At 46.5% G+C, this 13150-nt stretch overlaps 2 protein-coding genes and 1 pseudogene across 3 annotated transcripts; 1 reads left to right on the forward strand and 2 right to left on the reverse strand.

Moving 5' to 3' along the window:
• Nucleotides 1–1859: 1859 nt before the first annotated feature.
• LOC119270480 lies at nt 1860–3928 on the forward strand. The gene is made up of 2 exons (XM_037552484.1): nt 1860–3003; nt 3611–3928. The coding sequence occupies exon 1, from the start codon at nt 1870–1872 to the stop codon at nt 2959–2961; it is 1092 nt and encodes a 363-aa protein (XP_037408381.1). The 5' UTR covers nt 1860–1869; the 3' UTR covers nt 2962–3003; nt 3611–3928.
• Nucleotides 3929–4330: 402 nt separating this feature from the next.
• On the reverse strand, nt 4331–8177 carry LOC119270481 (pyridoxal phosphate homeostasis protein-like). Of its 2 annotated transcripts, none has more exons than XM_037552486.1 (7): nt 7932–8177; nt 7772–7838; nt 5673–5683; nt 5410–5497; nt 4931–5064; nt 4747–4845; nt 4331–4593 (listed from the first exon to the last, which is right to left on the reverse strand). In XM_037552486.1, the coding sequence occupies exons 1-7, from the start codon at nt 8160–8162 to the stop codon at nt 4513–4515; spliced, it is 711 nt and encodes a 236-aa protein (XP_037408383.1). In that variant the 5' UTR covers nt 8163–8177; the 3' UTR covers nt 4331–4512. The 2 variants fall into 2 exon arrangements, with proteins under 2 accessions (XP_037408383.1, XP_037408382.1); XM_037552485.1 differs by having other exon boundaries at nt 5673–5719.
• Nucleotides 8178–10917: 2740 nt separating this feature from the next.
• Nucleotides 10918–12385, reverse strand: LOC119273116 (annotated as a pseudogene).
• Between the last annotated feature and the right edge of the window lie 765 nt (nt 12386–13150).

The raw sequence follows: 13150 nt of genomic DNA on the forward strand, positions 1-13150 counted from the left end.
AGGGAAGCGCTGGGTCAGGGCGAGACAAGGGACAGACCTCGCGCGCGAGCCGTTCCGCGTGGTACCGCCGATTTGGAGGAATCACTTGGTTCCGCATATCAGGGGTATATTCCCTCGCGAGGAACCATTCTGTTCCCTCTCTTTCGCAAACCAAACGCTGGAATCGCTGCCAGGTACGGGACCGACCCGTGACGTTCTACTTGATTCCACGAACCGAACACACCCTTAGTATGTCAGGTTTGGGGGTCGTTGATGGGCCCACTTGTAAGGGAGTGAATTGATGGGTGATTCTTTGAGGTGTACTTTTAGGTGAACGTGGTGCCAATATGCTGATTTTTGTGTTACATGCAAGAACAACACAACCACACATAATAGTTTCAACTTTGATGAAACACGCAACGAAGTAATCAGTCATAACATCCCTCCTAAAAAAGATCGGTCTAACTCATGATTGAAGGACAACGAGGCAAAGTGCACGTTACCCCATACATGTATGCAAGCAAACACTAAAGGTGTTAAGATGTTTTTTTTGGCAAAGGCCAACCAATAAAAAGACAAACACCCGGCTAAGAAAAATGTTGCTCAATCCGATCCAAAATAAAGTGTCGTGGTTAACCAAGACACATATTTTGGATTAGAGGGAATATAACGCATCAAAATATCCCTACACCTATACCTGGCCATCCCTCGGGCTGGGCCTAACCAAGCCCGACGCAGAAAACCCAGGCCCGGGCGTCGGGCCTAGAAATCAGGCCCAAGCCCGACTCGTCAGTGTAAAAGCTCGCTGGGCCTCAGGCCAGGCCTCTTTGTTAAATCGCAAATATGGCGGGCCCGGCCTGTGAGCAACGTCGGGCCAGGCTTTTTCGGGCCGGGTTGCCCATGGCCAGGTGTACCTACACCATAGTAATGTTCGACACAATGCATTGGCGAGTTGACACGTGTATTAGGTGAGTTAAGAAAGCATCCTACTAGGTGAATGAAATACAATATAAATTTATTCTCAAATTTAGAAAAAAATCATAGACATTCAATATGAAGTCAATAAATAACTAAGTTTTGGATGAACTGAAAAAGTGACATAAAATTTAGAATAAATTAGCAATTTAAGTTCATTTACGAGAAATGGGAAAATCATTGAAAAGATCAACACTGTGACAAGAGTGAGTGAGAGAAGATGTTTTAACATTCTTTTATGCTGCCTTAGATGAGCAAGTGGCACAAGAAACTAATAACACAAAGATCAACATGTATGACATCGATATTGCAATAATAGAGAAAAAAGCAACTATAATATGGTTGATCAAAGGAAGAGAAGATTATATATTTCACCTCTGGTCATAGTTTCACAAAACAATATAGAAATACCACTAAAGATGTGAGACGAGGAGTAGAGGAGGAAAATCAGGAGAGGATGAACCTCATAATTTTGCATTACAATTTATAGGCTCTATGTCATCTTACCTCAACGCATACATTTCTCTCCATCATCCATATCGAGTGAGAAGAGTAAATATGGAAAACTAAAGCATGTGTGACGAAGTCACAAGTTTATATGGACTTTTCTGAACCAAGAGATGGGTTTGCCATAAAAGGTTATATGTAAAAGTAAATTAAATCTACAGGGACTATGCGTCAAGGTGAAAACCAGAACTACCACTAAAGTTGTAAACCCCGATGTCACATGAAGTTTTTCTCTTTTTTTGCGCGGAAGTTTTTTTTTTTGAGATTTTTACCGCGTCAAATTTTAAAAGTAGACGACCCAAGCCCAAGACATGATAGGCCCAGCCCGGCCTGGCCCATCAACAGGCCTCCTAAGCCTCTAACCCTACCCAGCATTCACCCACTCCGCTGCCGAAGCGGCGGCGAGGAATGGCTTCCTCAAAGAGGCGCCGGACGAGCACCTCGCCGTCGGCCACCGCCACCACCACCACCACGACCTCCTCCACAAACACTGCCTCGGCGTCGCCGTACTTCCTGCCGGAGCTGATCCCGTCGGTCGCGAGCCGCCTGACGACCCTCCAGGACTTCTTCGCCCTCCGCGCCGCCTGCCGCGCCTACCGGGATCTCCTTCGGCCGTCGCCGGCCAACCTCGCCTCCCAGGCTCCGCTCCTCCTCTTCCCCCGCATGGCCTCTGCCTCGGGGGCCCTCTTTCACGTCCCCCTCCGCCGCATCCTCCGCTTCCGCCTCCCCTGCACCGACCACAGCCTCACCGAGTTCTACTCCTCCGGCTACCGCGTCGCCATCCAGGACCGCGACCGCTATGACACCCACCGCGAGCTCCGCATCCGCCACCTCCTCACAGGCGAGCGAGCCCGCCTGCCCGATTCCCCGGAACCGTGCTACTCTGAAGAAGTCGTCTTTTCTGGCGACCTCGTTGTCACCTTCAGGAAGCTCTGCCGCGTCCTCTACTACTGCCACATTGAGGATGATCACTGGCAGGCAGCGCGCTGCGATGTAGGCCACCTGGTTTACGATCTGATGTTCGTGAAAGGCACCCTCTATGCGCTGATTTACAATCACCCACATTACCGCCTCGCTGTCGTCGAGCTTGACAAGAACTCTGCGGTATTGTCGTTTCTTGGAGATAAATTGAGTGTGCCGGACGATAATTGTCCAAGGTTCTGGCTAGCGGAGCGGTGTGGTGAGTTATTGCTCATTGTAAGGGTGGAGTACAATCCATGGGTGTACCATGTTTTCTGTCTGCAATCCGGGGAGGGGAAGTGGGTGAGGACTACTAGCCTTGGTGGTTGCAGCTTGTTCTTTAATTGGCATGAGTTTGCCGGTTGCCTTGGTCCAGACCATCCGGCAGTTCGAGGGGACTGCTTGTACTTCACTGGGTACTCTGGGAAGTGGAGCGAGTATTCTTTGGTTGATGGGTCTTATCATGAATTCGTTATAGACCACCCAGGGCGAACTGAGGATTATGGGTCTCCGGTTTGGGTCCTTCCAAGCATTTCCTGATGCAGTACAATGGGGTATCATAACTGTCCAGAAGCTCTCAAGGTACATTTGCTCCCTACTAGTGACTAGTTACAGTCATTTAGTTTGATATTTTCTGTTTGTTAATCAAAATATTCAAATGACTATTTAGCAGCAAATCCAGAAGGATGAGTTTAAATTAAGATTATAACATAAGTGGGTGATGGTACAAATGATTTCTAGAGATGGCTTTTATTCGTCAAGGTCGTGAGTCCAATGTCGACGCTATTGTTTAGCTAAGTCGTCGCTGTCTTGGAACTTTGCCTGATAAGTGACTTTGAAAGGTTGACAAGTGTAATTTTTGCTGCTGCAAAGATTCCACCCCCCATTTTTTGAGATAGTGGAGCGCTCATGCCAAGTGGTGTCTATAACAGTATGTTTGGAGTACCGTTGTTGTTGCTGTGCATGTGCATGGATTACCGTGTCCTGTTAAGATGAGGATGTATGTGCGTGGGTGTTGAGTTTTAAGTGGGCAGGGGAGATGTTTAGTTTCTGCTATAGTTGTAGCATCGCTTTGGGACTCGTTGTGAAGTCAGGAATAATGCTTGCTTCAGTAGTATGTATCCTGCAGAACCTAATGCTGCTATTTCCACGGTGCTCATATGTGCTGTCTTCTTTGTCTGCATTGCAGGAGAGAAATTAACCTGCGAAGCAAACTGCGCTTCGGGTTGATCAAAGTTGGCTATTGGATGCAACATTATTGTGGTGGCACCAGAAATCTTGGACAAGGGGCCGTTCTAGTATAACCGTATTTTTATTTTTCGAGATAGCGAACTGCTCATGCCAACTGGGGTCTATAACAGTATGTTTGGAGTACCATTATGATGTGTCTATAACAGTATGCTTGGGCTCTAGATGCTTTGTGCCTGTGGTCTGTATGTAACATGATGGTGAAGAGAATTGTGGTATTTTGGTTTGGCTGGTTAGTAGTAGTGCTTCATTCAGCTGTTGGGCTGGTACTAGTTTCTCTCGCTTTGCTGCACACGTTTTTGCGTAAACGAGCAACTGTGTGTCTATGAAGTGAAGTTGACTGCAATGAGCTCTTGTAATTGCCTGGAAAAGAAGTTTTGCTCTTTGAGCTGCTTTAGGTTGTAGATTAGTCTATTAGTGACTAAAGCACACAAATGCAAAAACCAAAATCTGCCGTTCAAAAGCACTGGCATATACTCCCTCCGTTCCTAAATATTTGTCTTTCTAGTCATTTCAAATGGACTACCATATACATCCGTATGTAGACATATTCTAGAGTGTAGATTCACTTATTTTGCTCCGTATGTAGTCACTTGTTGAAATATCTAGAAAGACAAATATTTAGGAACGGAGGGAGTAGGAGGTAAAATGCCATTGGAAGTGCTAAAAATATTTTAAGAAAATGCCTCTTAATAATGCAATACCAGCAGGGTATACCCCAAATATGTGTCCTTCGTGTAACTATACACTTATAAACATCAGTTATTTACATGTCCATTTACATGCCATCATACATACAATGTACATAAGAATTGTATTGAGGAACACATGAAACAGAGTTCTTCAATTCTGCTTTTGGTTTGGATACTCTCTTGGTCCGAATATTGTTGACCCAACCCTCACATTTGTGCTGCCCAGCTCTATCTGAACACAGATAGCAAAACAGGAAATGTCAAAATTGCTCTGAGGACTAATGGAGGTCCAAGAATCGTACTATGTTCACACCAAAACTCTGGTTTTAATGGGATGGGATGTTCGAAAACCCCACATAAACATGAGAGATTAATGTTTTCTTACCGCTTGCTCAAAGTCACCGGACATTCCCATGGAGAGTTCAAACCGTTCTGTCGGTATCCCAAGGGCCTTGCAAACTTCAAGCTTACAATTTGCCAATGCCTGTATTCAGATCACACAAAACATCTTGTAAAAGTCAACCCAACACAGAAGGAGCATTCGTGATGACATCATAATAGAAAGCCACCTTAAAATTTTCCGGTGTTGAGGAGTAATCTTTCATCCCTATTGTCATGAGTCCTGACAGTATTAAGTTTGGGCAAGCTAGTTTCACATGCTTAGCAAGCTCCACACATTTAGAAGGATCGATACCAGATTTTGCTGAATGAAAACAGAAGTGTAACATCAGTGGATTCATCATCGCGAAGAAAGCCATCTATAATATAATCATAAAGAAAAGCAATATATAGCAGCATGGCAGCGACTTGAATCAGGAGAAAAGTTTGAATATATTTTAAGGCATGGCTTCTGAAGTAATGAAACAAATCTAGCTATTTTATAACATGGCTTCTGAAGTAATAAAACAAGTCTAGAAATATTACGGCAGTTTAAAGATTGTACCATAAATGCAGTTAACTAATGTTTCACAAATTATGGCAGTTTAAAGATATGTCCTTGAACAAAAATTAGGTGACTGGGTCAATTGAATATCTTTTCTGAACTCACATTCTTCTCCACTGGTGTTTACTTGCACCATAACTTTCAAAGGCTCCCTCCCCAAGCTAACAACAGCACGATCCAGATGATTAGCAATCTGAAAGAATGCCAACATTATGTAATACTCAGACGGAGAAGATAAGGATGAGCTCATATATAACAAACATGTTGTAATCAGTATTATCATCCTTTTCTGTAGATATACAAACACCATATTGGTTTAGATGCATTTAACTTTTAAACATAACGTGTGTTTGTTGCTGCTTGCTTACCTTTTCATTACCTACACCCTCAACCATGTCAAGATTTGGAACAGCAGCTGCAAAACGGTAGAAATAGGTAACTGAGCCCAAGCAGTATAGTGCCTACGATGGTTAATTGTTTAGAAAATTAGAACCATAAAATCAAAGGACACATGTGCACTTACAGTGGCGTTCGGGGGTTGAGTTTCAAAATATATGTTATTTATAGTTGTGTTATAGCCTAATAAGTATGACAATCTATGTGCTTGAACCCCCAAGAGTGAAGACTAGAGAGCCCACAATCCAATTGACTGGAGACTGGACTGTCATGTGAATGGTTGCAGTAGAGACGTCATGTGATTTCAGGGCCGTACCCAGGAAATCTAGGCCCCGGAGCAAAGTCACAATTTAGGCCCCATGTATAATAAAGCCAATAAAATATTTTTATTAATCACTGTGTATTTTTTTTTGCGAAAGAATCACTGCGTATTTGTGGTAGTAGTATAGATTTTTTTTAGCAATGTGGTAGTAGTAGTATAGATATTTCAAAGGATTACATCACACCAAAAGAAAAATCTTTGAGCTATTAGGATACTCAAGAAAGAACGACGAGAAGTTAATTTCCACGGAATTAATTCGGGGGATTTGATTTGCCACTGAGCACTGAGGTCTCAAGGAAGACAGAGAAGAAAAAAGAACTTGATAAGTAATCTGCTTAAAGGATTCTCCTTGCGTTATGTACAGAGAGACTGGTTTGGTTGTGGGGCCTCGGTCGGTGGTGGTTCCACAATTTTTTTTAGAAAAGGAGGATGACCCCCGGCCTCTGCATCTGGGAGATGCATGCGGCCACTTTATTGATTATTCTCGAGGACCTTACAAAGTATTACAATAATAGGCCTGAATCCGCCATCTTGGCATCATATGCCACTACTCCTATCCATATGATGAAGGGGCGCTAGCTGGGCCAAATACCCAGTCCACTCACCTAAGACTATCATCAAAAGCCAGAAGCCCCAGCCGAGCCACATACCGGGTCTGGGGCATGAACTGGTCTGATGCACTCACATGTGTCGTCGCCGCCATCTTCCACTGGTCCGTCTTCAAAGCAGATATTGCTTCTACCTTGTCAGGCCACTCTGCCATCGACGCCACCATGACGCCAGACAACAACCCCCTCCTGCGCGAGTCCAGCACCGCGCATCGGGCGCCGAGTCTCCACTGCACCATGCCGCCGAGATCCGCCGTCATCAATGTGCAGGATGAAGCACCGCTCCACCAAAAAAGCCGCCCACTGGTCCCTCGAACCCATGTACGCCTCCAAGAATGACGCCCCCAAGGAGGAAACGACACCAACACGCCGCCGTCATCTGATCTACTGATTTAGGGTTTCCCCCGGAGGTAGTGGATAGAGGTCTGAAGCTTCTCCACGGCGAGGCCTTCAAGAAGGTAATGACACAAAGGTGCCGCCAACGCCGGTCTTGGCATCAAGCCGAGAACTAGGTTTTCACCCGGATCCGCTCAAGGAACCTCCATCAAGCATCGTGTGCACGGGTCGCCGCCGATCTGAGCCGCCGCACATTGAGGTCGCACCGGCCAGATCAGATCTGTCCGGAGGGCAAACCACACATGGCGCCGACCCAACCCAGGCCCTCCATGCCGCCAAGGGCCAGAGGCGTCAGGGCCTCCACCACGCGCAGCCGCCCTGCCACCCACGCGGCCCAGGACGGCCAGCACCGCCACATCCCGTCGACGGCGCGCGCCCACCAGATCCGAGCAGAACGCCCTGATCCGCCGCCAAAACGGTCAGCCGCCGCTCCTCCACCGCGAGGAGAGGAGGGGACCGCCGCTCCCTGGGGCCGCCGCCCCAGCATCCCGGACCACCGCGCCATAGAAGAGGTCGGAGGGCCAGATCCATGCCGGCGTATGATAACCTACACTAGAAATAATAAAATTGCATCCAGATCCGTAGACCACCTACTAGTATCACTAACTAATTAGCTAACCCTGCCGTTCCCCTACTTTGATAGCATATAAAAACACCAAATTGTCTATGTGAGATGTGGTCACAACCATTTGTCAAATCTTCCATGAAAACAGACGCGGCACGCCAAGGCAAAGCTTAACCATACCTACTAGCGATTTCACCTTGTTGCTCTGCAAGTGCCCGACGAAATGCCACCGGATGTCTTCCGGAAGCTGCACGCAGAAGACGGCAGAACAGAACTGAATCAATCAGCCAGCAAACAGATGGGGATCCAGTCGAATCCAGTCCGGAGGAGGTGGCCTCACCTGCGGCGCCTTGGTGACGAACTCCTGGACGTAGTTCTCGCCGAAGCAGCGGTGGCCGGCGTCGTAGAGCTGCCGCAGCAGCGACACCGGCTTGGTCTTCCCGATCGCCACCACCCGCACCGCCTCCGCCGCCCGCCCGGACCGCTCCGCCGCGCGCCCCGCCCGCGCCAGCACCGCCCGCATAGCCGCCGCCACCGGTGCCGCCGCGCCCTCCGCCGCGGCCGCTGCCATCCTCCTCTCCCCTCCCCTTCTCCGGCGTCCGCTCGTTTTCGTGGCGCTGGTGGTTGCCTCGCTCTCTCCCACACAAAAGCAAAGCTTAGCCGGAGCGAGTGACGGGCCGGATGGGCCAGGCCGTAAAGATCACCTCTCTTCTTCGGCTGATTATTTGCATTTTGCAATGTGCAATTTAGGATGAGTGCTCCCTCAAAAAAACAATTAGGATGAGTGCAGATTCTTTTTTTTTTGAGGGAAGTGCAGATTCTTATTGAAAAAAAGGATGAGTGCAGCGTTTTGGCACCAGTTTTTTTCTTTTCAAAATAGCTAATGTTATTTAAAAGTTTCAAATAATTTATTTATTTACAATGTGCTCTACCAAGAAAAAATAAGTTATTTACAATGTGCTACCCCTACCCGCCTGGCATTCGGTTCCCCCGAACCGATCGGGTCCGTGCTTCGGTCTAATTAAAATTTCGGTTTTATGAAAATACGGACTGATCGGTCAATGGAAAGCTAGCTAACCGAGGATTCTACGCCGAGATTTCGGTTTGGTCATCGGTTCTGATCAAATAGTACCGACGTATATTTAATACTTTATTCTAAAAAAGGGACAGTGTCTAAGGCTAGCTATAGTGGGGGTAACTTAAGTAGTAACTTAACACATCTTAAGATAATTTTGCTTATATGCCAAGTATTTAATGAGGAGAGAGGTGCTTGGAGTAACATAATATGTTACTGTTACATATCGCTTCCCGAGGTAAAATGAGTCTATAAGACAATAAATAAAACAAACTATGATACTACTACTAAGATACTTTGCACTATGAGGGTAATAATTTAGACTAGTGTCATGCATATGACACTAATCTAAGTTACTCCCCACTATGACAAGCCTAGGGAGTACTACTTGATTGACCCTCTTCACGAGGTAAACAAGATGAAGCACTACTTTATTCCAATGTGCATGCGCGGGATGCGGAATGCGGCTGCAGCTGTGCGGGACTGGCGCCCATTAAGGATGGGGCTGAGGAAATCGAGCGCAGGCATGTGGCCGGGGCCTTTGTTTTACTCGGTGTTCGGTCAATTCGGTTTCCTGAGGGATAAACCCGAATTCACTGGACTAGTTTCAGTTATCTGAAGATGCAAACCGATTATAGCACCGAAGTTTTCGATTTCGGTGTCGATTATTTAGGTTCGGTACATCGGTTTTCGGGTTATATGCCCAGACCCCCGGAAGCTGTATCTGCTCTCCCTGAAGAGAATAGCTCCAGGCCAAGTAGCTAGGCTGGAAATATGGGGATCCCAAGATTCAAACCCGGGTCTAATGGATGAGTATCAACACCGATCTGAGCCAGCGCCCATTTCGTGGTACAAACTAGGGCGTGACATAGTTGATGCTAAAATAACCGGGTTTTCATTGTTTTTCTCAGGGGTTTTTCTTTCTTTATATTTTCATCAGAAGTTATTTGTTTCTTTTCTCCGTTTCTATAGTTTTCTCTTTTATTTCTTTTTCTTCGGCCTTATTTTCTTTCTTTCTCGATTTTTATTGGTTTTTTCTTCAGCTTTTTTTTCTTCTTGGTTCAATGTTTCTATAGTTTTTTTTTCCTTTTCTCTTTATCGGTTTTCATTGTTTTCCCAATTATTTGCATTTTTTCTTCAGTTTTATTTTTTGTCTTCCTTCTTTCTTTTTTGGTTTTGTTCCAGTTTTTACTTATTTATTTTTGTTTTCATTCTACATTTTTCTAATACATGTTTAAGATTTTCTAAATATGATTTTAATTTTTTTAGTTTTCAATGCTTTTTCTTGTTTTCTGTTGTTCTTTTCTTTTTTCTTCTCCGGTATTCTTATTTTTCATTCTTTTTGAATTGTTTCTTCAGTTTTATTTTTCATTTTATTATTTCTTTAGTTTATTTTGTTTCTTTTTCGGTTTTCATTCTAAATTTTTCGTATATGTCAACAACATTTTCCTAATTCTCGCAAAAAACAACATTTTCTTAATACATGTTGAACATTTTTCAATAAAAAATTAATATTTAAGTAATACATAGTCAAAAAAAATTATACACATAGTTAACATTTTTCAAATGCTTGATTAATATTTTTCAAATACAATATTAACATTTGTTGAAAATATGTTCAACATTTTTCTATAAATACTTTAAAACTTTGTTCAAATGCTTGATTAACATTTCTTAAATACAATATTAACATTTTCTGTATATGGTAACATTTTTTCTAAACACATTTTTACATTTTTCAAATGCTTGATTAACATTTTCTAAATGCAATATTAAAAAACAATTAAGACATGATCAACAGTTTTTATAAACACATTTATCATTTTTCAATTGCGTTATTAACATTTTTCAAATTCTCATTCAAATTCTTTCAAATGATTGAGTAACATTTTTATATGCATGATAAAAAATTCATTATTTTTAATACATGGTCAACATTTTGTCTGTACAAATGTAATATTTTTTAATACTTGTTCAATGTTTTTTAAATGCTCAATTACCATTTTAATATACATGATCAAATTTGTTTCATCATTTTTCTAATACATGATCAACATTTTTTCTATACACATGTACACAAATACAACATTCAGGACTAAAAAAAGATCCATTTTGGAGCACTTGTTTTTACTCCCTCCACCCACAATAGCTTGTAAATGATCTTATATATTGAGACAGAGGCAGTAGTTTTTTGGCACAAACTTCAATGAACCTCTTCAACACACAAGAGCATCGGTTTCCCGAAGCTAAATCATGCCACACTACTCACCGGCAATCTTGGTCCACTACAATCTTGGTCTCGGGCATACCGGCCGGGCTCTCGAGCAGGATCCCGCCGCTCCCTCGTCATCTCCACAGCCACCTGTTCCAACTTCTTCAGCCTGCGCTTGATTCTCTTCAAAGCCAGCTCGGTGCGCGCGCCGTCCTCGAGCGCCTCCCGCATCGATCCCAACATGTCGCCGTACATCTCCTGGAGAATCTCCCGGCACTCGCGGCCAGGGTAGTTCCTCGAACGTGCGCGGCCGCATGCGGTGGCATGGCGACCGTGTGACTACTTCTTCCGGCGATTCCTTCCCCGGCCCGGCTTCTTCTTCCCGTGATTTCTTATTTGGCTTTGGCTTGAGTTCTTCGAGTGCTTTCTTGGTGCGTCTTAGGGTGACCACGAGCTCGGTGTACGCGGTCTCGAACTCCCACGCCTCCCGAAACTTGGAGAACTTCTCGCCGCTCTTGGGGGCATCGACGGCGATGGCGGGGGAGGCGCGTTGGTTGGTCGTCCTCCGTTCGTCGACGCGGGGTTTCTTCTTGCCGACCGCGTCTGCAGGGATCGTGGCCGCTGCGGCGGCGGGGGCCTTGCGCTTTCGTGGCGGAGCGGGAGCACTGTGCTCTTCTGGCGGCTCCTTCTTGGGGAGCCGCCGCCTCAGAAAGTCACGTCCCGTGGGAAGGTACTCCATGAAACCGCGGAGGAGATGGTCGTGCGCCGGCCCGAAAACCCCCACGTGTCAGGTGGCGCCGTCAACGTCCGTCGGGTGGAAAATGTCACCGACGGTGGTACGGCCCCCGTCGGCTTAGCTCACTATGCCGACGGTTTTTGTATGCCGACGGCCGACCTGAGGTACGCCGACGTACGAGTTGCCGACGGGGATATGCCGACTGGGGCCGTCGGTGTAACCCTTTGCCGACGGCTTTTGGCCCTATGCCGACGGTGATGGGCCGTCGGCAACGTATCAAATTCTGGTAGTGCTGGTCGTAGATTTGATTGGCGTCGAGCTTGACCTCCGCCCCGACGTGGAAGAGCAGCGCGAGGACCCTGTCGTAGAGCCTGGCGTCCGCCAGCTTCACCCGCTCGAGGAACCGCATGGCCTCGGCACACTCCGCGTCGACGGAGGCGGCGGCCGGGTGTACGCGCCGGCGCTCCCTATTAGGCCGCTTCGGCGGATCCTCCTCGCGGAGGACGGGCTCGTCGGCTTGGTGCTGGAAGGGGCGGCGCAAGAAGCGCGGAGAGTTTGAGCAAGGTCGGGATGGTCGTCGAGGAACGCGAACAGCCTGGCCAGGACGACGGCCCGGGAGTCGGCGACCTCGCCCCGGTAGAAGCTGCCGAGGAGGTCGCGGAACTCGTCGTAGACGGCCAGATCGGACGCCAAGCTTTCTTTGACCTGCCCCACGAGGTGCAGGGCGTCGTTCACCTCGGGCCTCGGAAAACTGCCTGCCAGTTGCGGCATGGCGGTGGCTCCCTGGGCATCGTGTCGGCCGGCCGGCGGCGCTGGTTGTCTAGTTTCTAGTGCGGACGTACGGCTGGGGTTTCAGATTTCACCTTCTCAAGACGAAAAGAAAAGAAAAGGAAGAAAGGGGTTCAAACTTCACGGATGGATCTGCATTACACGCTGGCCGCGCCCGTTACGTATCGTAATCGTACGTGTTCGCCGCTGAATCCGTAACAGGAGGGGATACGTTCTGTAATTTGCTGCTACGTACGCTAGCGCAATATCATCGATTAAATCATGGGAACAACTCGCTAGCTAACCGAAGTGCCCAACGATCTATTATATTTTCACTAGCAAACATGCCCGTGCTTGGTAACTAAAGAAAAAAAAAGTCAATTACACTGGTGGTGCTACAACTTGGCGTAAACGGTCATTTTGGTACTAGAAATTGTGGTGTACATCGAAGTGGCGCAAAAACTTAGCATTGACATGCAAATACAGTGTTTATCTCGTTTATATACGAAGTCGGTGCTGACTAGACGCGTGGGGCCTGTTGTCAGCCACTGGGCCAGAGAGAAGGGGCATGTGGCCTGATTTTTTTAAAAACACCTCCAGATATGTACGAAGTCGGTGCTGACTAGACGTGTGGGGCTCGCACTGGGCCAGAGAGAAGGGGCATGTGGCCTGATTTTTCAAAAAACACCTCAAGATATATACGGAGTCGGTGCTGACTAGACGCGTGGGGCTTGCTGTCAGCCACTTGGGAAGAGAGAAGGGGCATGT

This window comes from Triticum dicoccoides, chromosome 3A, assembly GCF_002162155.2.
Source record: "Triticum dicoccoides isolate Atlit2015 ecotype Zavitan chromosome 3A, WEW_v2.0, whole genome shotgun sequence".
Lineage (NCBI taxonomy): Eukaryota > Viridiplantae > Streptophyta > Magnoliopsida > Poales > Poaceae > Triticum > Triticum dicoccoides.

Coding starts and splice junctions, on each gene's coding strand:
- LOC119270480 (XM_037552484.1), top strand. CDS start 1,870: ATGGCTTCCTCAAAGAGGCGCCGGACGAGCACCTCGCCGTCGGCCACC.
- LOC119270481 (XM_037552485.1), bottom strand. CDS start 8,162: ATGGCAGCGGCCGCGGCGGAGGGCGCGGCGGCACCGGTGGCGGCGGCT. Junction 5,720..7,771: donor CAAGGTGAAATCGCTAGTAG/GTATGGTTAAGC, acceptor ACCGTTTTGCAG/CTGCTGTTCCAAATCTTGAC. Junction 5,065..5,409: donor AAACACCAGTGGAGAAGAAT/GTGAGTTCAGAA, acceptor GTTTTCATTCAG/CAAAATCTGGTATCGATCCT.